Source organism: Coptis chinensis, chromosome 1 (genome assembly GCF_015680905.1).
Source record: "Coptis chinensis isolate HL-2020 chromosome 1, ASM1568090v1, whole genome shotgun sequence".
NCBI lineage: Eukaryota > Viridiplantae > Streptophyta > Magnoliopsida > Ranunculales > Ranunculaceae > Coptis > Coptis chinensis.
This window is the reverse complement of record NC_141456.1, coordinates 23,402,220-23,426,393: the sequence shown is the minus strand read 5'-3', so window position 1 is coordinate 23,426,393 and position 24,174 is coordinate 23,402,220. Positions and strand designations below refer to the sequence as shown.

The window sequence follows — 24,174 nt, the reverse complement described above, 5'->3', positions numbered from 1 at the left end:
ATTCTCTCATGGATGCTACTGCTACCACCTACCCTCTGCCAATCTGCCATGTTTGCTTTTCTAATTTTCTTTGAACTTGAAACAGTCCAGTTGACCCTGATCCAAATCTTGCATCCTAGCTAACAAGGGATAAGTAATGACGAATTTGGAACACAGTTCAAAAAATGGATAGTGTACTTCATATCCACCTAAAATGTTATATGTTTTAACGAAAAACTCGTACTTTTACCATTTGAAATGATACCTAGCACTAGTTCCCTAAATGGTTCAGGGTTGAGCTTTACATGATCCACACAGGTTACACATCAGTAATTACTGCTATTTACACGATGGTGGCTCAATACGCCCATAATAAGAGTAAAATAAAACATTACATTGTCGATCTTTACGAGCCATATAACCCGTTATGTGGTTATTCATCGGCTGACTAAACAAGAAAAAAAAATGAAAAATTTGATAGAGCTGCCAGTCCAAAAATTCTGCTTCAGTGTTACACTTAACAACAGCATCAAGCAGGATAGTTGCAAAAACCAGCTCCCAGGGAATACGTTATGCATGTGATGATTTCTGAACTGCAAAATATATAAATGACTTTTAACTACTATTATCACAAAGGGAATAGAATGTTTCAACATAAATAAAATAAGTAACAAATTTACCATCAATGCACCAACGACATTAGGAGGATAAAAATCTGTGGAATCTGTGTACTTTAAGAGCATTGCCATTTGAGCGGTTTGCCTGGTCATGGCATGAGAGCTTTCTCTGTTTACGTTTCATTCGATACAAATAATCTTCGGTGTCCAAAACATAAGATACCTGCCACAGCCATGAACACGCCCATAAAATGAAACTATAGGAGCACAAGAAAGATACTTAGACATTGAGACTAGAGAACACAGCATGTGATACCTTCGATGAATTGCAAGCTATCTTACACTCAAGACCATTGGACACTCTAACTCCTTCCATGGCAGTGCACGTAGCAGAAAACTCGTCTCCAGTAGCATATTTTCGCTTATTTCTGCGTGAAATTAATATGAACCATTGTAAAGAAATCCATAAAAAGTTACTACTATGTCGATGTCCCTTGTTAAATACCTCGCAAGGAAGACATCATGTATTTCGTTCCTGTCAGGAACAACCGACAGGAAGTCATCGTGCAGATAACCTGCAAAATTGGGGTCTATGGAAACAGCAGTTACTTCAGGCTTTTCATAACCGTAATCCATCAGCTGTATAGACAAACGGGTTGGACTAGAAGACTGCGCAACAAAGAAAAGAAAATTATCATGGCAATCCAAGAAAAGTCACCCTGCTTAAGGAAACTAAAAACTGGCAACTGAAGACTTACACATTCAAACCGATAGATATTCTCATCGTGGAGGACACGAGCATTTTCATGGTATACTGAATCCACAAATCTTATAGGTTTCCTTGAGTTCTCATATGCATGCAGTTGAAGAAGCTTATTGTCCATTTCATCAGTCGCAACCGTTTGAAGCTGTATTAACCATGAATGAGAATAATTGGGTGATTCTAATATCCATGCTGCTATACTACTAGTACCAAGCCTAAATCTTTTATCAACAAGAGGGAAAACCTAAGACCTAATTCAAGACCAAAGAACATAGCTTACCTGCTTGACAAGTTTATGTATTAACTTGTCTAATGTGAACAGAATATATGCCTGAGTTCCAACTATAGCTCTGCATTCATCCTCGAACTTTGTATTGTCAGAAGTACCATCAATTAAATTGTATATGGCATTCAGTAATCTGCAAACAGAAGAATCCAAATCAGTATATACCAATCCACTTTACAGAGGACATCCAGTAAGAAATTAAACCACCTGGCGTAGTAGTCAGGTTGGCCTAAATCCTTTGAAGTTCTCCATTTCCTTTCATCAGACAATGAGCTCTTTTTTCCTATCAGCATTCTCTCATAAAGTGTCTGTGACCAACGATTAAACCATGTATCCATGAATAACTTCAAATAAGATCTGTATCTAAAAGGAGTGTATATTTATGAAAAAAGAAAAACAAAATCTTACCTCATGAAGCCTAAAAACCACATACAAGGAATCATTCCCATAAAAAATTCGAGAATCTTTCTTTTCTCTACCATGTAACAAAGAAGGGACATGTTTTGCAAGAGGCTTCACCGTCTCTAGAAAACGCTCAGAATATGGCAATGACATGCAATCTCCGTCTACATCATGCGCATCAGCAGTCCCCTCCGCCTCACCTTCACTTTCCGCCTTGGTATCATGATCTACATCTTCCTCATCTTCTTCGTGATCTTCCCGAGAGCATTCGTCACCTTCACCAGACTCACTCCCTGAAACATCTTCACCAGCCTCGGAAGCATTATCACTTTCCTCCATCAATCTTTGTGTACTTTCCTCCCCCTCATCATCAGCATCAGCACCATTTTCGCCTCCTGCCTCACGACGGCATAATGCTTCTTGTCCATGTTTGGCTTCATATTGCCTCTTTGGAGTAGATTCCTTAGCTTTTGGTACGACATCTGTGCCAGAAGTTTTATAGGCTCGAAAATTATCCTCTTCAAAACCTTCAGTTGGGAAAAACTCACCCTCTTCTCTATCGACCTTGCTATGACCAACAGAATCATCAACCTTAGTGCTTTCTGCCATCACCCCATTTGGCGCTATAACTGGTTTTGTAATATCACCATCCTACAGGGCATGAGAAATGTACTTTGAGCACCGAATAGCTACTTAGACCTAATCCAGACTAACAATAAGCCAAGAGTTTTGTGATCATTGCAGTAAAAGAATTTAGTATCAACCTACAGAAAAAATATGACCATAATAGTCTGCTCATTCTAGATTTTCATTCAAACACTGCACATCTCTATTAACTAGAATAGTTAGGACCTTCAAGGGATCATAATGTAAGCTCATACCTGTGATGAAGGTAGGGCTTCATTAGAAAGTCCAGCCTCAAGCACCCCCTCAACAGCAGCAGGACAGGTTTTGGGTGGTGTTACACTAAGCCCTTGCAATGAGAAAGTATCACAGCAGTCATAAATCCAAATTATAATCTTCAAAATAGAAAAGTGGTGACAAATAAACAATTTATATTTGAGGGGTTACCATGACTTTGTTGTGCTCTAATAGCAAGTGAAGCATTGTTGTTGGTTAGCCTTTCATTAGAATTAGCTTGTGCACTAATTACTGATGATTCCTCAACCACAGGAACATTATTCGACATTCTTCCATTTTGAAGAGCATCTCTCCTACGGCTAATTTGATCTATACCAAGAACACCATCTTCTTTAGCTTTTTCCCCATTTACCAATCCATCCCTGCAAAAACTTGCTTGTTCAGGTGGAATGTTGTCATCTTCGTTGCTAAGAGAGTTGAGTTGCTTGACATTATCGATAGCAACTTCATCATCTGGACTGCCATTGCTTTCTCCTATACTTGCTACACCACTTTTTACATGACTTTTAGCCTTTACAATATCTTCACTGTCCTCTGTCCCCTGTTGCCTAGGAGGGATACCCAACATTGGTTCTAAAAAAGTCGTCCAGATCCTCATAACTTTCTCCAACTGTTCTGTGGTTGTACAGACCTCATTACATGAGTATTTTATGATCTGATATAAGTCTTCATGGATGTCTGAATCAGAATACTCAAATTCTATATTAGGAATTATAGAACGTCTATTCCCAGCAGCAACTGCAAGAAGGACATCGTCCTCTTTACGCTTCTTCTCATTTATTTCTTTAATCTCAGCCAATAAAGCTGTACAATAAAAAGTGTACAATGAGTTACAGGAACTAAAAGTAGAAACTCAACAACAGAAGAGAATAAACATTAAACTGGTTCTAGACTTCAATTGAATACTTATTAAATCTGAGAGACCACACAAAATGAAGTTGAGATGTTGATGTAGCCTACTAGTAATAACACAAAATACAAATAAATTATGACACAGAAGAAAATCAAATCCCTACTAAATGGAGCATATTTAGTCAAATTTCATTTATGTTTTAGTCTTTGAACAACTAATATTTAAATTAAGATAAGTACATGAATAAGCATTAACAAGTACGATTCTCAAATTTGAGTTTGCAAGTGAAAATTGGTGTATAATCCTAGGACTACTGATATCCTTTTTTAAGACAATCTTACGAGAACCTCAACAAAATTGTACTTTCGTATTTCCATGCTCGGCTTTCATTCAAAAAACACATCAATAGATCACAAAATAAATTTATCAACAAGTAAAGAGTCCGAAACTAAAATTCCTCACTCTTCTTATATCAGCTCAACAAAGTGGGTTTCTAAAGAATCTTTATTGATAAAATTAATGGGAAAAACATGCATCAACAGGCTTATGTGTTCTTTATCCATATAACTATGGTTAGGGAAAAACAGGCACCATTTATTTATGCTGAGGCAAAAAAAATCTTCTTACCATCTTATCAAAATGACTAACCAAATTTAAGGAACTATCACTCTGTTCAAGAAGTTTTAAAAAAAATATAACATTCTTAAACAGTTAAACTGTACTCTCACTTTTCCCGATAATCCTGTGCATTTGACTAACAATATACTGTCAAAATCTGGCCATATGGAAAGTTCTGTTAGAAGCTGTATTATCAATCCCCCATGGCAATGACTTTGATACCAACCACAAGTATATTGACATATAAGTAAATATGTGATTATAGACACAGAAATCCTTGCCAAAAAGCATATCAGATACTAGGAAATTTGATAAGATCCATAACTCTTCTTCCATGCAGATACTTAAATATGTATTCTGACCATTCTACGAGAGCCAGCAGTTAAGAATTTAACAATTTTAAAACTCTATGGCTTTCCTACGTACTTGTTCTAGATTTCAAAACATTAATTCAATTTATAGAAGCAATGTTGAACAGAATTAAATCAACGAAGACACATTGGCATCTACACATAAGAACCCAATGCAGCCATCGAAGATAGATGATAAGGGTCAAAAAAGAACATACAATCTATAACCGTCACGCTTAATTCTTCGTAAATGACATCTTAAACTAACCTTTTGTGCTCAGATTCTTTGTGTCTTGTTGCTTGAAGTAGAAGCTTCGATGATCAAGTGATTTGTGATAGTTTTTAGAATAAATCTCAGCCCAAACCTTGTTAAAATCTGAACGACACCTTGACCACTCTTCTTGTTTCTGCTTTAAACGAGTCAATATGATAGGCAACGCCAGAGATGCATTCTTGCGCAGTACATCCATCACATCCAAGCCATGATCACCGTATAAACGTTCAATGCATCTTAGGTTTAAAGCTAGAAAACAGAAAAGACAGAAAATGATCAGAAGGAGCACATCCACGAACAAAAATATCACTGGGTGAATGGAAACATTAAAGTTTATCACTCCTTGTCAGGTTCCATATACAGACCAGTAAAGTGATCCTCAATGCGGATGGTATTGTCCGCTTTAGTTGTATTATCATTCATCTTGTCCAACAGATCTTCCACGCGCTTTGTTGTTGCATTCACAGATTCTAATAGCATGTCTAGTTCAAACCTGATACCATGACATTTTGATACAAATTAGTCATGTTTATTCATAATAATTCTTTTCACCAAAAATAAGTCCAGCAATGAATGATATGCCTAATCATTAAAACTATTTTCTTTGCTTCGCCCATGATGAAATTACATAAAACAACGATATCTTGCTATCCTTCTCTTCAGTGTCTCTGAACAATTCTCAGAAGACAGTAATGTATAGAGTGAAATAATGATCAAGGACAATATGTACAAGATGAACCACAACATGAAGGTAAACACCATTGCAGGACATCTGGAGTAAAATCTTAACCTGTCATCTTCACATCTGAAGAGGCTTTCTTCATATTGGTTTCTGCGCATGTGTTTGAAAGAGTAATCCTCGCTTCCTGAAGTCACTGACACCCAACAATCATTCAACACTTGAGCACCAAGATCTGACCTCTGGCTTGCTGAAGGTATCGGATACTACAGTATGATTAAACATGATGATTAAGCACACAACTCAACTGAAAATCACAGAAGTTTCCATGAGATAAAGAAGAAGAAGATAAGAGGAGAACTTACATTCTTTGGCAGAAGCCTGTAGCTGGGGGTACAACGAGGACAATTGGACAGGTCAAGCTCTGAAATGGGTTTATTCATATACTTATCCTTGCTTGAAGAAGGAGCCTTGTGAACTGCTGATCTATCTCTTTCTCTATCCCTCTCCCTTTCATGGTCTTTATCATTGTCCCTGTCATCCCTTTCACGCTCTTGATCCTCTATCTTTAGGGGCCTCGATAGATCTCCTTCACTCTCTGCATTACAATCAAAAGTTTGGTATCATTTACGACACCTAGGAAGACTAAGACATTTCATTAACAATTAAAACAAATGCCAGTAGAGTTAATACAATAAAGAAAATTTGATAAAAACAAATAATGCAACATTTGAAGAAAGTATATCCATTTACATACTTTTGTTAATAACGCCAGGAAGAAATCCATCTGCAGAGAAATCACTCAATTAGAAACCTTAAAAGCCAAATGAGTAAAAGAAAACCTCTAAACATTATGGTTTTTGCCAATACCAATCTTTTCACATCGTTTCACAAATTCATTGAACCCATCCATAAGGTCTGGATAATTCCCAAGTAAGTCACCCACCTGAAAAACGAAAAATGAAATCAAATACGGCATAAGTATATCATGGCAACATCTAAGTCAGGTACATATATATTACTGAAATGTGAAATGTTGAACAATGTGGATCAGAAATGCTCCCGATGTAAACCAGAAAGAAAGTAAGTTTATAAACTGTTTTATGGGTAATCTGTCATAAAAGATACATCAAAAGAGTCAGTCATTTGATTGGTCAACACTCTTACAACCAACACATAAAATACATTACTGTCCGTGGAATCACAAGATCCTTGTCGCTTTGGCAACTAAAAAGGTATAGTTCTTGTAAAGACACGAAGAGTAGTATACAAACTCAACATTTTATCAATGTGGGAAACCGTTAGCATTCCATCCAAGTTTAGGTAATGTAGTTACCCTAATTGCCCAATTAGGATATAGGTCAATTCTGAAAATGTCATCAAACTCTATCACTCCAATCTCAACCATTTGAAATTGAAATTGATCTAAACCCCAATTTCAATTGAAGAATTTGAAGGTCGAAGAAAAACAAGTGTTAAGAAAATTAGGGACAAAATTTGAGAAATTTTTGAAGAGAGTGAATTGAGTTTCTTTGATTAGGGAGTTTTGTGCAACTGGGGCCATTCAATCGACTAAGTTTGGACGGAATGACAGCCGTTCTTCAGATTGATTAAGTGTTAATAGTTTTGTCCCCAAATTGGGATAAAATGTTTAGAGTTTTGTCCCCAGATTGATAGTGGAAAAAAGTTTTGTCCCTAAATTGATAAGATGGGTAAAGTAAGTGGTCTTTTAGGAAGTTTCTCCTTTTGATACTGATAAAAGAAAAAGTATACGTCTTTTCTGACACAATACTATTTAGTCTATAGTGTTCGTGAAATTGTGATATCCCAAGCAGTAGCACCAAGAGCTATCTGCCACAATAATACTTAACAAAGAGATATGACAGGTGGTATACTATATATCACATAACCACCCATTTATGCACAATCAAATACATAAAACTCTTACGAACCACATTTGTTCACTAGGTACAGTTTTGAAAATCAGTATTTATGGACCTGACACTTAAACAATTTTGTATAGCAAATGTGATGCGTTCATACAACACAAATAATCTCCCTGGTTGATGATGTACATATATAAGAACAAAACCAAGCCAGTGGATGTTTAGCAGCCCAACATAGTTCAAAATCAGCTGAGGATCAAATCAGATTAAAAACATAAAAGTAAGGAACATACCAATGCTTGCAGTTCGGACCTCGTTATGATTTCCTTGCTATAAATATGAAGGCATTTCAAAAACTCCTGGTAGTCATCAGAAGTCCGCAGCTTCTCCTTAACTTTCTCACAGAAAATAAACTCTTGGTTGTACACACCTGCCATGACATGGAGCAAAGCAAGTTATAAAGACCAAGATAAATAATGGAAAAGTAACAAAAAATTTAGATAAATAATTGTAATCCAACTCAAGCATAAACTCACAAGATTAAAACGGCAACATAGTAAAATACCATGATCAAAGACTCACTTTTCAAGACACTTTTATCCTCATATGAAGATGAAACAGAATGTATCCCAAATTTCTCAGTATCTTCCCCCACTTGATTTTCTTCAACCCTACGGGAACTGCGTTTGTGCAGACGCTGTATGTTGAAGTCCCTATTGCTATCGAGATCTACATCCTTCTCTTCTCGATCACGGTCTCTTCTATTGCGGTCTTCCTTCCGCTCTTTTTCCCTTTCCGCCCGCCTCCGCTGATCCCTGTCCATTTTCATCAGCGCTTTATCATGGTCTGGATCAGGACGATCAACACTGAGATCACGATCGGCACGGTTAGCCCTGTCCCTCTGGCAAAACGCAGATTAACAAAATTTTAGGGTTGTGGGTCAGTATATGATGACAACAAACTTAACACAAACAACAGACAAGTGAGAAAAATAATAGATGAGTATGGAAGGACCTTGTTGTCATGCATATGTCGTGAAATGGGAATAGCAGAGCTCCTCTCATCGCGACGAAGAAGAGATGAATTTCTTGCCGCTTGAGCATGCTGGGCAGGGGCTGCTGCCGAAGTATCTGGTAAGAAATGTATGAACTCATCGAGCAGGTCTGCATGGTCATGAAAAAGAGCAGCAACCTGAAACAAAACAGAACAATTAATCAAGACCATAAAAAGCTTTACAAAGAAAAGAGCATTTAAAACAAGAAACAAGCAAGCATTTAAGCCCATGTCAAGCAAGGGAAAAAAAAAATTAAGCAAGTCACTGTCAATGTACCTCACGGATAAAAAAAAAAAAAAAATGTACCTCATGGAAGACCTCAGTGATGGATTTGTTATCCTTCCGATACATATTCAGTATCTCCAAAAACGACTTATAGACACGATCATCATTCTGGAATCTCGTCTGCAGACAATAGTATGAGTTTAACAAGAGAACTTGAAAGCAAAATCACACTTTGCAAATTCAACAAAATCATAGATCATCGTACCTTTATTTTGTTTACAAAATTAATAGCTTCCTCAAACTCAACTGGTTTTTTTGGCAGAGGCTCATCACCCTCAAGTGGAAGGGTGATCTCGTAACCTTTTGGTAAAAAGGTATTAAAACCTAAGATGAGGTCTCTATGCCCTCTGAACAAATCTTTGACCCTCGCTATAACACCCGCAGTGTCAATTCTACAAGCAAAATAAACACTTACAGTTTATTAATGTAAGTTTTACGAAATGGGAAGTTTAATTAAAAATAGTAATCAGACCTCTGAGCCTTGAAATCTTTCATAACATCAAGAAACTCCTCATATTTTTCCCTTTTATCCTGAAACATATCCTTTACAGCTTTCAGATATGTTAGGGCATCGTTCGTTGTTAATGCTTGTACACCACCAGGGGGTTGCCCAGATCTTCATAATAATAATTCAACCAATATTTTTCTTATTACTCAAACAGAAACACTATAACAACAACGACATGAAGAACTGACAACAACAACAAAAAAAATAACTTACGGTTCGCCCCGAGAAGAAATGGGCACTGGCCTTTTAAGTTGAGAAGCCATATAAACATCGTCTCTCGACCTCTTCATCACCAATAAATAAACACACCTCTTCAACAAGTCATTCTTCAAAACATGCAAAAATCAAAAATTTAACCTTATTAAACCATAATTAAATAACATTACAACAGATCTAACAGTAACTTATTCCAGTTTATGAACAGTAACAAGTAAAAAAATATAATATTTATTAAGATTACTTTATAAACACGCAATTATAAACATAGATCGATTCATAAACTTGATAGATAGAAAAAAAAAAATTAGAGAGAAGAAACAAAAGAGTAACCTGTGCTGGAATTTTGTGTGTTTTTGTAAAAAGAAAGAAGGAGAGCGGGTGTTTAGTTTTTTTTTTTTATTTTGGTAAACAGAGAATCAAATACAACAAAATGAGAGAGAGAGAGAGAGAGTAAAATGAAGATGTTATATAGAGAGGGAGGAGAGGAAAGGTAGTTCGACTATATATGATGATGATGATGATATATATAAGGAGGAGTAAAAGGTAAATTTATTAATCATCTTAAGTTCCCTATTATATAACATAGCTAACCTTAAATTTTATGGTTTTTTTCACCCACCTATTATGTTATGTATGGAGTCATTCGAGAGTTTGGTTGCACTTTCTCTTTATTTGTCTAATGTATGGTACGAAAATTTTACTAATACTAAGAAAGTTAGTAGACGCTAGTTACTTGGTAAATAGTTGATTTTTTTTTTAAATGTTATATCAAAGATTCAAATCACCATGAAATTCCGTACATATGGGCGTTAGTGCGCTACCATTAGGGGTGGGCAATGGGCCGGGTCGGGCTAGCCCGGCCCTAAACATTTAAAGTCCTTCAAATATTAGGGCTGGGTCGGCCCGGTCCTAAAGTCAGTATAAGGCCGGGTCACAAGTCTAAACCTTATGCCCTTACCCTACCTTAAGCCCTCTTTAAAGGCTTTAGGTAGAGACTATATATATATATATTTTTTTTCTACATCGTTTTAAAACTCATTTATATTACAAAATGTCTGATAATCTACAAACTCAAAGTCCAACCAATCTAAGTAATAATCCTCAGTATAAGTCCACAAATTTAAAATGCACATTCACAATCTAATGAAACCAAGACATCGAGAGTTCGAATTTGTTCTTCCTTATATACTCAAACCTCACTAAAATTACATTTTAAATTGAAATACATAGACAAAATAATTATATTATCATTTTAAAGGAAGAAGTAATAGATATAAAGAAAAAACATAATAGTTTTGGTTAAGGGTCATGGAAGTTGTTAAACTATTTGTAATATCATAAATTATTTCTATAATAGATTCAAACAAATATAATATTACCTTTCTTCTAATTTAAAAGTGATTCAAGCTTTGTATATGAAAATGAAAATATTGGCTTTTGAACAAGTGATGGAGAAAGGTTTGAGATTACAAATGTCATTTTTCTGACAAATGTTGTTTTTTGGTTTCTATGTTACAAATGTTTGCTCTGTATTTTGCTTTAATGGTGTGGAAGGAAATCTTTAGTTTTAGACTTGGCTTGGATGTGAATAAAAATATAATTTATAAGAAATAAGTGAGAAAAGAAATTGAGAATAATAAGTTATGGACTTTGACTTGATGATCAAAGGAATAAAGTCTTATTTTTTATTAGGTTAGTGCTCATTGTTCTTCATGGTTGTTAAGTTGACAAGTTTTTGTTATATAAGACAAGTTATTGGAAGTACCCTTGGGTGTAAGTGATAAATTACAAAGGACAATGTTATTTTAATTGAAAATATTTAACAAAGAGTTGGACAATTATGGTATGTGTATTTATAGTGAAAGTGTGAAACAGGGCCGATTAGGGCTTGGTTAGGGTCGGGCTAATGAGGGCTGAATTAGGGTCGGGCCTATGTTTTAGAATCTTAGCCCTAGCCCTGCCCTATAGGGCTAGGGCTTTATAGGGCTTAGGGTCGGGTCGGTCAGGACCGGGTTAGGGTCGTTAGGGCCAAATTCCCACCCCTAGTTACCATCAATTGTAATTTGGAAACAGGGAAATCAGTGTACTCCATGGATTTTTCCAATCTGGGCTAAGGATTTGCGTTTTGATTTTGGATCAAAGCTCATAATTGACCCGTTCAAGGCCCAAATTCAATCTAGTGCCAACCCTACTCCTCATCCGCTAGCAGTATATCCATTCCATGGCCCATCTGATATGGGATGCTAACTCTTCTTTAGATATATACTAGATTTTAGACTCGGGCATACGCTCAGGATCTATTAAATATTTTGTGTGCTTAAAAGGCTTTACAAAATATCACATACAAATTTTCGAATCAGAATATATTTTTATTGAAAATAAACCAAAATACGTTAATGAGCAACGATTATGGTACATAAGTATTTGGGAACTAAGGGATCAAATTGAGATAGTCTCTTCACTTTGTGGTTTAGGATATTAATCCATAATTTTCAAATATAATTATCTCAAACTTGATCTAGCTTGTATAATAGTTTTCTTAGATTTATGGTAATTTAGTGGCAAATTTTCGAATCAGAATAGATTTTTATTAAAAATAAACCGAAATACGTTAATGAGCAGCTCGATTATGGTGTATAAGTACTTGGAAACTAAGGGATTAAATTGAGATAGCCTCTTCACTTTGTGGTTTAGGATATTAATCCGTAATTTTCAAATAGAATTATCTTAAACTCGATCTAACTTGTATAATAGTTTTCTTGGATTTATGGTGAGTTAGCGGCAAATTTTCGAATCAGGATATATTTTTATTGAAAATAAGCCGAAATACGTAAATGAGCAGCGATTATGGTGTATAAGTACTTGAAAACTAAGGGATCAAATTGAGATAGCCTCTTTACTTTGTGGTTTAGGATATTAATCCGTAATTTTCATATGGAATTATCTTAAACTCGATCTAGCTTGTATAATAGTTTTATTAGATTTATAGTGATTTAGCGGTAAATCATCACCGCTCGGCTTACGTACTAATTTGTACAAATCTCTAAAACAGATTGATTGTTTCCATATCCTCAAAAAATACACTACTCCCACTTGAAAAAATTTATCACATGAACGTGTCCTACGAACGGGTATCGTTATATTAAATTATTCTAAAAAATATTAGCAACTATGCATAGGGAGATATGAAAATTATATTAATTACTCATTTAAATTTATTGCACCACTTTCTATAAAAATGAAGCATCAAACCTTGATAAAATTCATCGACTTCTTTTTATTGTTAGGTTTAACAATAGAAGTTTGATTGAAGTTTTGTGATAATATTCATTGTGGCGAAGATAATATTTAAGCTACTTGAATAGCAAGACATTCCCAATCACAATAAAAGAATTAAGATAAACACTACTTAAAATGCAAAACTATATTTGTCGAGACATTTATTTCTCCTACATATAATATAAATATGTTTTAGGGTTATTAGTTCAATGCATTTGCATCAAGTTTTTTATTTTCCATTAATTATTCTTTGAGGTTAGTTTAATGTAATACGTTACATCCAGTTTTCAATTTTTCATTAATTATTCTTTGAGGTTAATTCAATATAGTTGCATCAAGTTTCCGATTTCCCGTTAATTATTATTTGAGGTTAGTTCAGTGCAATTGCATCCACTTTATGATTTTCCGTTAGTTATTCATTAAAGTTAATTCAGTACAGTTGCATCCAGTTTTCAATGTTTCATTAATTAGTATTTGGGATTAGTTCATTGCATTTGCATCCAGGTTCCAATCTCCCGTTAATTACTCTTTAAGGTTAGTTCAATACATCTCATCCGGTTTTAAGATTTCCGTCAATTTTTTTCTAGGTTAGTTCGATAGTTTACAATTTCTATACAGTTTGCATACATGTAAGAGTATGTTTTTATAAAATCACTTTCATTTTGGGTTCCTAATTACTCGTATTTATGCTTTGAGGTCAGTGCGATGCAGTTACATCCGACTTCCGATTTCCAGTTAACTATTTTTTGAGGTCATTTCAATGCATTTGCATCCAATTTCTGATTTCTCATTAGTTAATCTTTGATTTTAGTTTAATGCAGTTGCACCCAGTTTTTGGTTTTCCGTTAATTATTTTTTGAGGTTAGTTCAATGCAATTTCATCCAATTTCCGATTTTATGTTAATTGTTCTTTGAGATTAGTTCAATGCATTTGCATCAAGTTTTCGATTTCCTGTTAATTATTTTTTGAGGTTAGTTTAATGCAGTTACATCAAATTTATAATTTACAGTTAATTATTCATTTAGGTTAATTCAATGCAGTTTCATCTATTTTTCAATATTTCGTTAATTAGTCTTTGAGATTAATTAGTTCATTGCATTTGGGTCCATTTTCCGATTTTCCATTAATAACTTTTTAAGGTTAGTTTAATACATATGCATCTAGTTTTTGATTATTTATGCTTTAAGGTTAGTTTGATGCAATTATATTTGGTTTCTGATTTCCCGCTAATTATTATTTGAGATTATTTCAATGCATTTGCATTTAGTTTCCGATTTCCCACCAATTATTCTATGAGGTTAGTTCAATGCAATTGCATTCGGTTTTTGATTTTATGTTAATTATTTTTTGAGTTTAGTTCAATGCATTTGCATCCAGTTTCCGATTTCCCATTAATTATTATATGAGGTTTGTTTGATGTATTTGCATACCGTTTCCGATTTTCCGTTATTTATCTGACATTAGTTTAATACAATTGCATCCAATTTCTGATTTTTAGTTAATTACTTTTTAAGTTTAGTTTATTACATTTGCATAAAGTTTCCGATTTTCCGTTAATTACTCTTTGAGCTCAGTTATGTATTTGAATCTAGATTCTGATTTCCTTTTAATTATCCAATGTGGTGTGTAATACCAACTTCTACTGATCTATCTGTAGTGTCCTTACAAACATGACATAAAAAGTAAATTATACTTGATTTACTATGTGAGATCATCGAAGATTATCCAGTTCCCGATTTCCCATTAATTATTCTTTAAATTATGCATGACTCACTATGTGGAATCTTCAAAAATTATCTACGAACGGGTGTTGTTGTATTAATTATTCTGAAAAAATATTTGCAAATATGCATAACTATTATATATTAATATTATATTGATCACTCAACCAAATTTCTTATAACGTGAAAATCTCACTCTCCATTAAAAAAAAATAACACACTTTTGATAAACCTTTCAACTTCATTTTGTTGTTTATAATTAATAAAATAAGTTTGATTGAAGTTTTGTGAGATTGCCTAATAAGGTGAAATTCATATATATTGAAGCTACTTAAATAGCAAGGAGTTCTCAATCATACGGAAAGAGATAAGATAAACACCATTTTAAATGCAAAACTATACTTTGAAACATTCCCACAACATATAATCCAACTATGTTTTGAGGTTAGTTCAATGCATTTGCATCCAGTTTATTTTTTGAGATTAGTTCAGTGCAGTTGCATCCGGTTTCCGATTTCCCATTAATTATTTTTTAACATTAGTTCCACGCATTTTTATCATGTTTCCAATTTATAATTACTTTTTCTTTGAGGTTAGTTCAATACAGTTGCATCCAGTTTATGATTTTGCCGTTAATTTAATATTTGAGGGTTAGCTCAATGTATTTACATCCAGTTTCCGATTTTTTGACAATTATTTTTTTATGTTAGTTTGATATATTTGCATCCAAGTTTTGATTTTCCTTTAATTATTATTTGAGGTTAGTTTAATGCAGTTGTATCCATATTCCAATTTTCTATTAATTACTTTTTAAGATTAGTTTAATACTTGCATTTGCATCCAATTTCCAATTTCCCGTTAAATATTATTTGAGGTTAGTTTGATGCATTTACATCCAGTTTTCGGTTCCCCATTAATTGTTTTTTGACGTTAGTTTCATTCAGTATTATATATTTTTTAAAATATTTGTCATTATTGCTTTGTTTTTTTTTTTTTTTTTTTTTTTTTTTTTTTTTTTTTTATTATATTTTTTGTATAATTGTTTTTAACTATGTTTTGAGGCTATGTTAAGGATATATTCGAAATAAGTCGTTGCTTTATCATAGACACTAAAATTGTATGATTTGTAATAGGGAATTAGTTTATACAAATCACATATTTTTTAGCAATTTTTTTATTTGATTAAATATATAAGAATTGGAGCACTAAAAGTGTTTGATTCGTAATAGGAAATTACCTTTTACAAATTACCTATTTTTTATCAATTTTTTTTATTTTATCAATTATATAAAAATTGGAAATACACTCAAACTCTCCAAATATAAGAATTAGAAATATACTCAAACTCTCAAAACTCCAAAGAGGTTTTATGTATGTGGGATTGTACACTATTAGAAAAGATTATCTTTCATATTATAGTGCCACATAGGAGAGAGCAAAAAACTAACTCTCGTATTAGAGTGCCACATAGGAGAGAGAAAATCTTCCATTAGAGGTCTCTGCTTTAGTATATAGATAGTAGATTATAGTTGTACCCTCTTGGCTCTATTTTTTGGGTATTCACAAAGTCTCTAATATTTATAAAACTCTTTGACTAATTATAAAAAAGTATGAGACTAATATGAAAAAATCAGACAATTGAAACACTCACCAGACTCCAGTTTTTTCTATACTCTATTACTAATTACGAAAAAAAAAATATATAAATAAGGAAACAATCACATCTAGAGTTTCATAGATTCTTCAACTTTTCATAAACAATATAGCTAATTATGAAAAAAAATATGAGACAAAAAGCTAAATTGCTAAAAACAATAGTTTGCATCGAAAACGATTTTCTTAAAACCCTTACGTCACGAAGAATAGTTTCCACACTAATTTTAGATGAAGTTTAATATAACAAAATTTCTTTTTAGAAAAAGACAATGAAATAACAAAGGAAAAAAAATAAATTGAGTTACCTGAACATTTACTTTCTACCTTTGTTAACCATATATGTGACTGGGACAAAAAAGGAAAATATAAAAGTCAACTAATCATAAAATAAGTAACCATGTACACTCAAAACTAAGTGAACAACAAATAAAATAGTATTATATGCACTATATGTTTATATGGGCCTAAACAAATAAAGTTGGATAGATTTAATGCATCATCCACTTTGGGATTTAGACATTTAGTCATCGTTAATAATTTCAAAAACCACAATAAGTACGACATATTCCAAATAAATTTTTGAATTTATAAAAAATAAAATCAACACTATAATGTAATTTCTAATTTTATAATGTATATATATACCAACCCAAAACAAATTACAGTAGAAAATTAAATTATACAAAAAATAACATCACAAAACATATAATAGAAAATTTTGCGTTCATTCTAATGCAAGCTCACATGTATAAAAAAAATAAAAATAAAAATAATAGCAAACCAATAATAACAAATATTTTAAAATATATATATAATACTACATGAAACTAAGCTCAAAAAATAATTAATGGGAAACCGAAAACTGGATGCAAATCCATCGAACTAATCTCAAATAATATTTAACGGAAAATCGGAAACTTGATGCAAATACAAACATTAAACTAATCTTAAAAAATAATTAATGGGAAATCGGACTATGAATATAACTGCATTAAACTAACCTCAAAGAATAATTAACGGAAAATCAAAACTTGGATACAAATACATCGAATTAACATAAAAAAAATAATTGTCATAAAATAAAAAATTGATTGGAAATGCATTGAATTAACCACCCTCAATGATTAAATTAATGGGAAATCAGAAACTAGACGCAACTGCATTGAACTAACATCAAAGAAAAATTAACTATAAATTGGGAACATGATGCAAATGAGTAGAACTATTTTTAAATAATAATTAATGGAAAATCGAAAACCAGATGCAACTGCATTGAACTAATCTCAAAAAATAAACTGGATGCAAATGCATTGAATTAACCTCAATAAATAATTAACGAAAAATCGAAAATTGGATGCAAATTCATTGAACTAACCTCAAACAATAATTAACGGAAAATCGGAAACTAAATGCAAATGCAACCTTATCGAATAATAAACGAGAAATAAAAAACTGGATACAAATGCATTAAAATAATCTCAAAGAATAATTAACGGGAAATCAAAAATTGGATGCAAATGTATTGAACTGACCTCGAAGAACAATTAATATGAAATTTGATGCAAATGCATTGAACTGACTGCATTTAACTAACTTCAAAAAATAAATAACGGAAATCAGAAACTAGATGCAACTGCATTGAACTAACATAAATAAATAAATAAATAATGGAATTGAAAATCAGAAACTGAATGCAAATGCATTAAACTAACATTTTTTTTTTGCTTAGTAAGTATAAATTGAATTAAGGAAAGAAACGAAATAAAAGAACTGTACATGAGTGGTAGAACCTACATGCTATACGATGTAGGCTCAAAATATTTTAAAATAACAACCATATGGAACCTCCCATTCATATAGCCATGGGGGTCTGCCATTTGATACAAAAACCTCATTCTCAGCTAAAAAAGATCCAAATTTTGCCACCTGATCTGCGGCTAGGTTAGCCTCTCTCCAGTTGTGCAACACTTTCAAGCTTTGTACCTTCGTCGTGCAAATTTTCTATCTACATAGGAGTTGCCAAGGGATGACCCACTGAGTTAAAAGCTATGACAACTGCTGCCGAATCTGATTTTACCCAGAGATTGTTCCATCCTTTTGAAAGGGTAAGCTACACACTCTCCAATATAGCCATGTACTCGGCTGTATAGTTGTCTGCAATTCCGATACCCTTGCTCAAAAGTAAGACAAAATCACCACAAACATTTCTAAAGGATCCACCCAACTTAGCTGGACTTGGGTTCCCTCTAGAATCCCTATCTGTGTTGACCTTAATTTGATCACCAATTGGAGGAAGTATTAAACTAACCTCAAAACATAGTTGTATTATATGTTGTGGGAATGTCTCGATAAGTATATTTTTGCATTTAAAATAGTATTTATATTATCTATTTTCATATGATTGGGAACGCCTTGCTATTCAAGTAGCTTCAATATGAACTTCGCCTTATTAGACAATCTCACAAAACTTTAATCAAACTTCTATTATTAAACAACAAAATGAAGTTGAAGGGTTTTTATCAAGGGTGAGTTCATTTTTTTTAATGGATAGTGGGGTTTTCACGTTATAAAAAATTTGTATGAGTGATCAATATAATATTCATATATAATAATTATGCATTTATAGTTGCAAATATTTTTCAGAATAATTAATATAACATCACACGTTCATAGATAATTTTTGAAGATCCAACATAGCAAGTCATATATAATTTAAAAAATAATTAACGGGAAATCGGGAACTGGATAATTTTTTATGATCCCACATAGTAAATCAAACATAATTTATTTTTTATGTAATGTTTGAAGTTGATATTACACACCACATTGGATAATTAAAAGGAAATCGAAAACTGGATTCAAATACATTGAACTAAGCTCAAAGAGTAATTAACAGGAAATCGAAAACTTTATATAAATACAATAAACCAGACTCAAAAAGTAATTAACTACAAATAAAAAACTAGATGTAACTGCATTAAACTAACGTCAGAGAATAACTAACAATAAATTAGAAATTGGATGCAAATTCTTGAAAAATATTTAACGGAAAATTGGAAACGGTATGCAAATACATCAAACAAACTTCAAATAATAATTAACGGGAAATCGAAAACTGGATGCAAATGCATTGAACTAATCTCAAAAAATAATTAACAGAAAATAAAAAACCGAATGCAACTGCATTGAACTAACCTAATAGAATAATTAGCGGGAAATCATAAACTAGATGCAAATGCATTGAAATAACATCAAAGAATAGTTAACGAAAAATAAAAAACTGGATGTAATTGCATTGAACTAACCTCAAAGCATAAATAATAAAAACTATATATATATATATATATGTATATATATATATATATATATATATATATATATATATATATATATATATATATATATATAGTTGATGCATATATATTGAACTAATCTCAAAAGAGTTATTAACGGAAAATCAGAAACTGTATGCAAATGCAATGAACTAATCTCAAAGACTAATTAACGAAACATCGAAAAATGGATCCAACTGCACTGAACTAATCTCAATGAATAATTAACAGGAAATCATAAATTTGATGCAACTACATTGAACTAATATCAAAAAATAATTAATGGGAAATCGGAAACTTGATATTGAACTAACCTCAAAGAACAATTAACTAGAAATCGAAAATTGGATGCAACTACATTGAGCTAACCTCAAAGAATAATTAACGGAAAATCAGAAACTGGATGCAATTGTATAAAACTAAAATAAGATATTGACTAATGGTAAATTAGAAATTGGATGCAATATCTTAAGAAATATTTAACGAGAAATCAGAAACTTGATACAAATGCATTGAAATAACCTCAAAAAATAGTTAACTAGAAATCAGAAATTGGATGTAACTGGTCGAACTAACTTTAAATCATAAATAACCAGAACTTTGAAACTAAATGCAAATGCATTGAACATTAAACTAACCTCTAAAAATAATTAACTGGAAATAGTAATTAATGAGAAATTGGAACCTGGATGAAAATGCAATGAACTAATCTCAAAAACTAATTAACGAAACATCGAAAACTGGATACAACTCCACTAAATTAACATTAATTAATAACTAACGAGAAATCATAAACTTGATGCAACTGCATTAAATTAACATCAAAGAATAATTAACGGAAAATCGAAAACTTAATGCAACTGCATTGATCTAACCTCAAAGAATAATTAATGGGAAATTGGAAACTAGATGCAATAACTACATTGAACTAACTTCAATGAATAATTAACATAAAATCGGAAACTTGATGCAAATACATTGAACTAACCTCGAAACATAATTGTATTATTTGTAGGGGGAATATAATGTCTCAACAAGTATAGTTTTGCATTTTATATAGTGTTTATCAGTTAAACATCCGCCTGTACTACTCATTGACATCTAAGTTATTACTACAACGTTAAGAGCATGGGCGGACCCAGTGTATAGGTAGGGTATTCAAGTGAATACCCTCAAGTTTCTCCAAAAAAAAAAAATAGTAGGCTTAAATGTTTAATATTTAATTTAACCCATTAGTATTTAGCCAAAAAAAAACTTGGCTCATTAGTTAATGATTTTTAACATTTTGGATTAAGAACTCTCTAAGACCGTAACATAGGCCAAGTCCACACTTTAACTTTTACTCCAATGAGTAATTCATTTCGTTTTTTTTCTATTAAACTTCTCAAATGTTCTCGATTTTTCAATCACCTTCTCTATTATTTGGACATTTTCTCGGATTCATTTATCAAACCACCTCAAATTCTCAATTCAATTTCTCACGGGTATCATTTTGCTTTTTGAAATCATATGTTTATACTCGTTAATTTTTATTTATTTATTTATTTTACATAACACTAAAGAAAATTTTCGTTGTTGAATTTCCGACTTAGCTTGAATACCCTCGACGAAACTCCTGGGTCCGCCCCGGGTTAAGGGGTCAAGTCCTTAAGAATCAATTATGTAATATAGCCGCTTGAGAATCAAGTCCCTTCATCGTCAATATCAACATTTTAATCTCCATATACCAATGAATCTCCATATACCAATGGAAAATGTATCATAGAAAGTAGAGCAACAGTGTTTGAAGTTCAGATATATTACTCGTGCTGGGAACAAGGGTGGTTGCCTAAGCAACATTTTGCCGAGAATTTGAACCATATATTACAAAGTGAAAACAGTTTTCTGTAAACTCCTGAAATGTAAAAGCATAGGCAGTGCAGCTAAATGTATATAAGGTCAATCAGCTCTCAGATCATTCCCCTGGCAAAGGAGGAGTAATAGGTAGGAACATCTTGAAGTCCTCGAGCAAATCCTCGTGAGCACGAAATAGATTGGCCACCTGCACAAAAAATTGATATTTAGCAACAAGCTAGTATATGTACGCTGTTCAACTCAAAGTCTCAAATAGAGAAGGAAAATAAGTCTAGCAAGGTAGCTACATATGGGTAGACTTCAGCGATTGACTGGGTATCATTACGACCTTCCTTCATAATGTCCAGGAAACTCCTATAAACTTGCTCATCACTTTGGAAACGAGTCTGCAAAAGCAAAATAACAATATCAGCCGCATCCTATCATCAGGCAATATACACTTACCAGTCATGCATATAATATATAGTAGATGATGGGGGTTTACAACCTTGATTTTACTCAAGAAGTTCAGCGCTTCATTAATTCCTGAGTCAGCAGCAGTCGAGGGAGCGGGTTCAGGCAAAGATGTATCTGAGGGGGTTCCAGAAGGCAATGGATCGGATGTTCCATCCATTACACGATATCCCGGTAAGAAGATATTGAACCCCGAAATAAGATATCATGCCCTTTGAACAGCAAACTGACTTGTGAAATAACATCTGGACCACTGATTCTGCAAAAATGAAGAGTTACGAAGTAAGTAGACGGTCTAGACGAAGTCACCAAGGCATCTTAAATTCAGAACAAGCTCTCTGGATCATTGATTATTGTTGTTGTTCATAGCATTATGCTTAATTCCTATCAAGGTCTGAGTGCAACGCAATTATTACAGTTAGTACATGATACTAATTGAGCAACATATATAAATCTCTCCAATGGTGACAAGTCTCGCGCATGCATAGACCATATATTGCCATCGTTTGAAACAATTAAGGGTTCATGACTTGTTTTCGACGTATGTAGTGGTGAACTTACAGTAATTAGGACTAAGGATTTAATGTACCAGGGGAACCAAAAACTTAAATAATAGACATACCAATCTTGTATGTGAATATGTGAATTGTGTAGGCCGGCCGGCCGGCCATTGAATGGCGATTTTCACAGAATTTCTTTTAGGGGTGTCCCCATATTCTGAAAGTAACTAGTATTGATCACAAATCTATTCCCAAAAATTCGCAGCAACACGTACTTCAACCACATGTTGGACTTACTTCTCCTTCTCAACTAAATGATTATCCAATAATGCTAAACAAGGAAAAAAGAAAGAAAAACGCTAGGAAACCCTTTCTTATCAAGAATTCTGTTCTAGACCCAACAACTGGAAATAAGAAGCATATAAAGAATCTTGATTACTCATAAAAACTAAAGGAGTAGTACTACATAGAGATAATGATAATCATTCAAACCTTTTCTCATGGAACTCCTTCAAGAGATCAAAAAAAGTTTTGAGCGTTTCTTTGTCATCTTTGAATTCCTCCATGACTTTCTTTGCGTAATTCGAAGTCACTTCAACTGCTGCTCTTGGTCTTCCTACACCTTGAATCACATTTCCAGAACCAGAACTACCACCCCTATAAACAATCAATATAATAGAATTCAGCAAAGAATCCAAACATCAAAAGAAGAAAAAAGGAAACCAAATTAAATGTCGATACTTACACTTGTTCGTTCTTGTTGGATGAAGATTCCATGGAGCAAATTCTTGATGTTTGTTCAAGAAACTAACCCAGGGGAAAAAGAAGAAGAATGTGGGCTGTAGTAAATTAACTGCTACTGTTAAAAGAGTTGCTCGGTGCTATTCCAAACTTAAACTTGATGAAACTGCATGACAAAATGAGAGGGGTGATCTTGACGTTAGTCTGAGACTGGATTTCTGTTTTGCATTTCCCCTACAGGACCACAGTACAATGTGAAAAGAAAGGGCAACCATATTTAATCTCAGCACATACACAATCTAATGTTCATATTTTTTAGTGGAACAATTAAAAAAACAATTCAATAGGAGAAAAAACGACATGGGGCGGATCCAGAATTGCCACTCAAGGGGGCTGCTAATTGCCACTCAGGACTTATACAACTAACATACACCACAAATATCCAGGATTGCCACTCAAGAGAGACTGCTTACAACTAACATACACTACAAATATTTTTTTAGGGAAATTATATACACTATTATAACTAGTATTTTTTTTTTTGACCGAAAAATTGGGTGTGGTGCAACCCCTCCCCCGCGGCATTGGGATTCATTAGGACAACACATGAAAATTTTCGAGACATAGAAATAGCCCATAGGTTTACCTTTGTCCATAATCCCTATTAAATTTGTCCGAGTCCTCAATCAGTAACCAATTTGGAATTCAGTCCTTATTGCAATATGGCCATGCCTGATGCCCCATTGCCTGAAAGAAATAGAGAAATAAACGTAAAACCTTAAGTTGCTCTATCTTGGAGCAGGGGAACCTAATCCACGGAAGCAGCTCATTTATCAAGAGTATGTATTAGGAATGTTGAACGTGTTTCACGAACTTAATATATACTCTTGATAAAGCATAATAAATAGAACTTCAGCAAAATGAGGCTTGAAAGCAATATTGT

At 33.1% G+C, this 24,174-nt stretch overlaps 2 protein-coding genes across 4 annotated transcripts in view; both read right to left on the bottom strand.

The window, feature by feature from the left end:
* Positions 1-156: 156 nt before the first annotated feature.
* LOC147523018 (paired amphipathic helix protein Sin3-like 4) lies at positions 157-10,190 on the bottom strand. 2 transcript variants are annotated; one of them, XM_086596560.1, is made up of 24 exons: positions 10,025-10,190; positions 9,689-9,801; positions 9,440-9,583; positions 9,173-9,359; positions 8,989-9,087; positions 8,643-8,819; positions 8,211-8,529; positions 7,922-8,058; positions 6,613-6,688; positions 6,500-6,529; positions 6,108-6,340; positions 5,854-6,008; positions 5,429-5,556; positions 5,058-5,312; positions 3,119-3,772; positions 2,929-3,020; positions 2,054-2,698; positions 1,853-1,953; positions 1,640-1,778; positions 1,355-1,504; positions 1,102-1,265; positions 913-1,024; positions 660-819; positions 157-572 (listed from the first exon to the last, which is right to left on the bottom strand). In XM_086596560.1, exons 2-23 carry the CDS (start codon positions 9,763-9,765, stop codon positions 679-681), a joined length of 4,215 nt encoding a protein of 1,404 aa, XP_086452686.1. In that variant the 5' UTR covers positions 9,766-9,801; positions 10,025-10,190; the 3' UTR covers positions 157-572; positions 660-678. The 2 variants fall into 2 exon arrangements, with proteins under 2 accessions (XP_086452686.1, XP_086452693.1); XM_086596567.1 differs by lacking the exon at positions 10,025-10,190 and having other exon boundaries at positions 9,440-9,498; positions 9,689-9,777.
* Positions 10,191-21,421: 11,231 nt separating this feature from the next.
* LOC147523012 (paired amphipathic helix protein Sin3-like 3) overlaps positions 21,422-24,174 on the bottom strand; it is a 62,858-nt gene continuing 60,105 nt past the window's right edge. For both annotated transcript variants that reach the window (XM_086596551.1, XM_086596545.1), the window contains exons 2-7: positions 23,878-23,978; positions 23,236-23,397; positions 22,983-23,147; positions 22,025-22,249; positions 21,825-21,923; positions 21,422-21,724 (exon numbers count right to left, since the gene is read on the bottom strand). In XM_086596551.1, the coding sequence (XP_086452677.1) occupies positions 21,638-21,724; positions 21,825-21,923; positions 22,025-22,150 (312 nt within the window). In that variant the 5' untranslated portion in view covers positions 22,151-22,249; positions 22,983-23,147; positions 23,236-23,397; positions 23,878-23,978 and the 3' untranslated portion in view covers positions 21,422-21,637. The remainder of the gene's footprint in view (positions 21,725-21,824; positions 21,924-22,024; positions 22,250-22,982; positions 23,148-23,235; positions 23,398-23,877; positions 23,979-24,174) is intronic.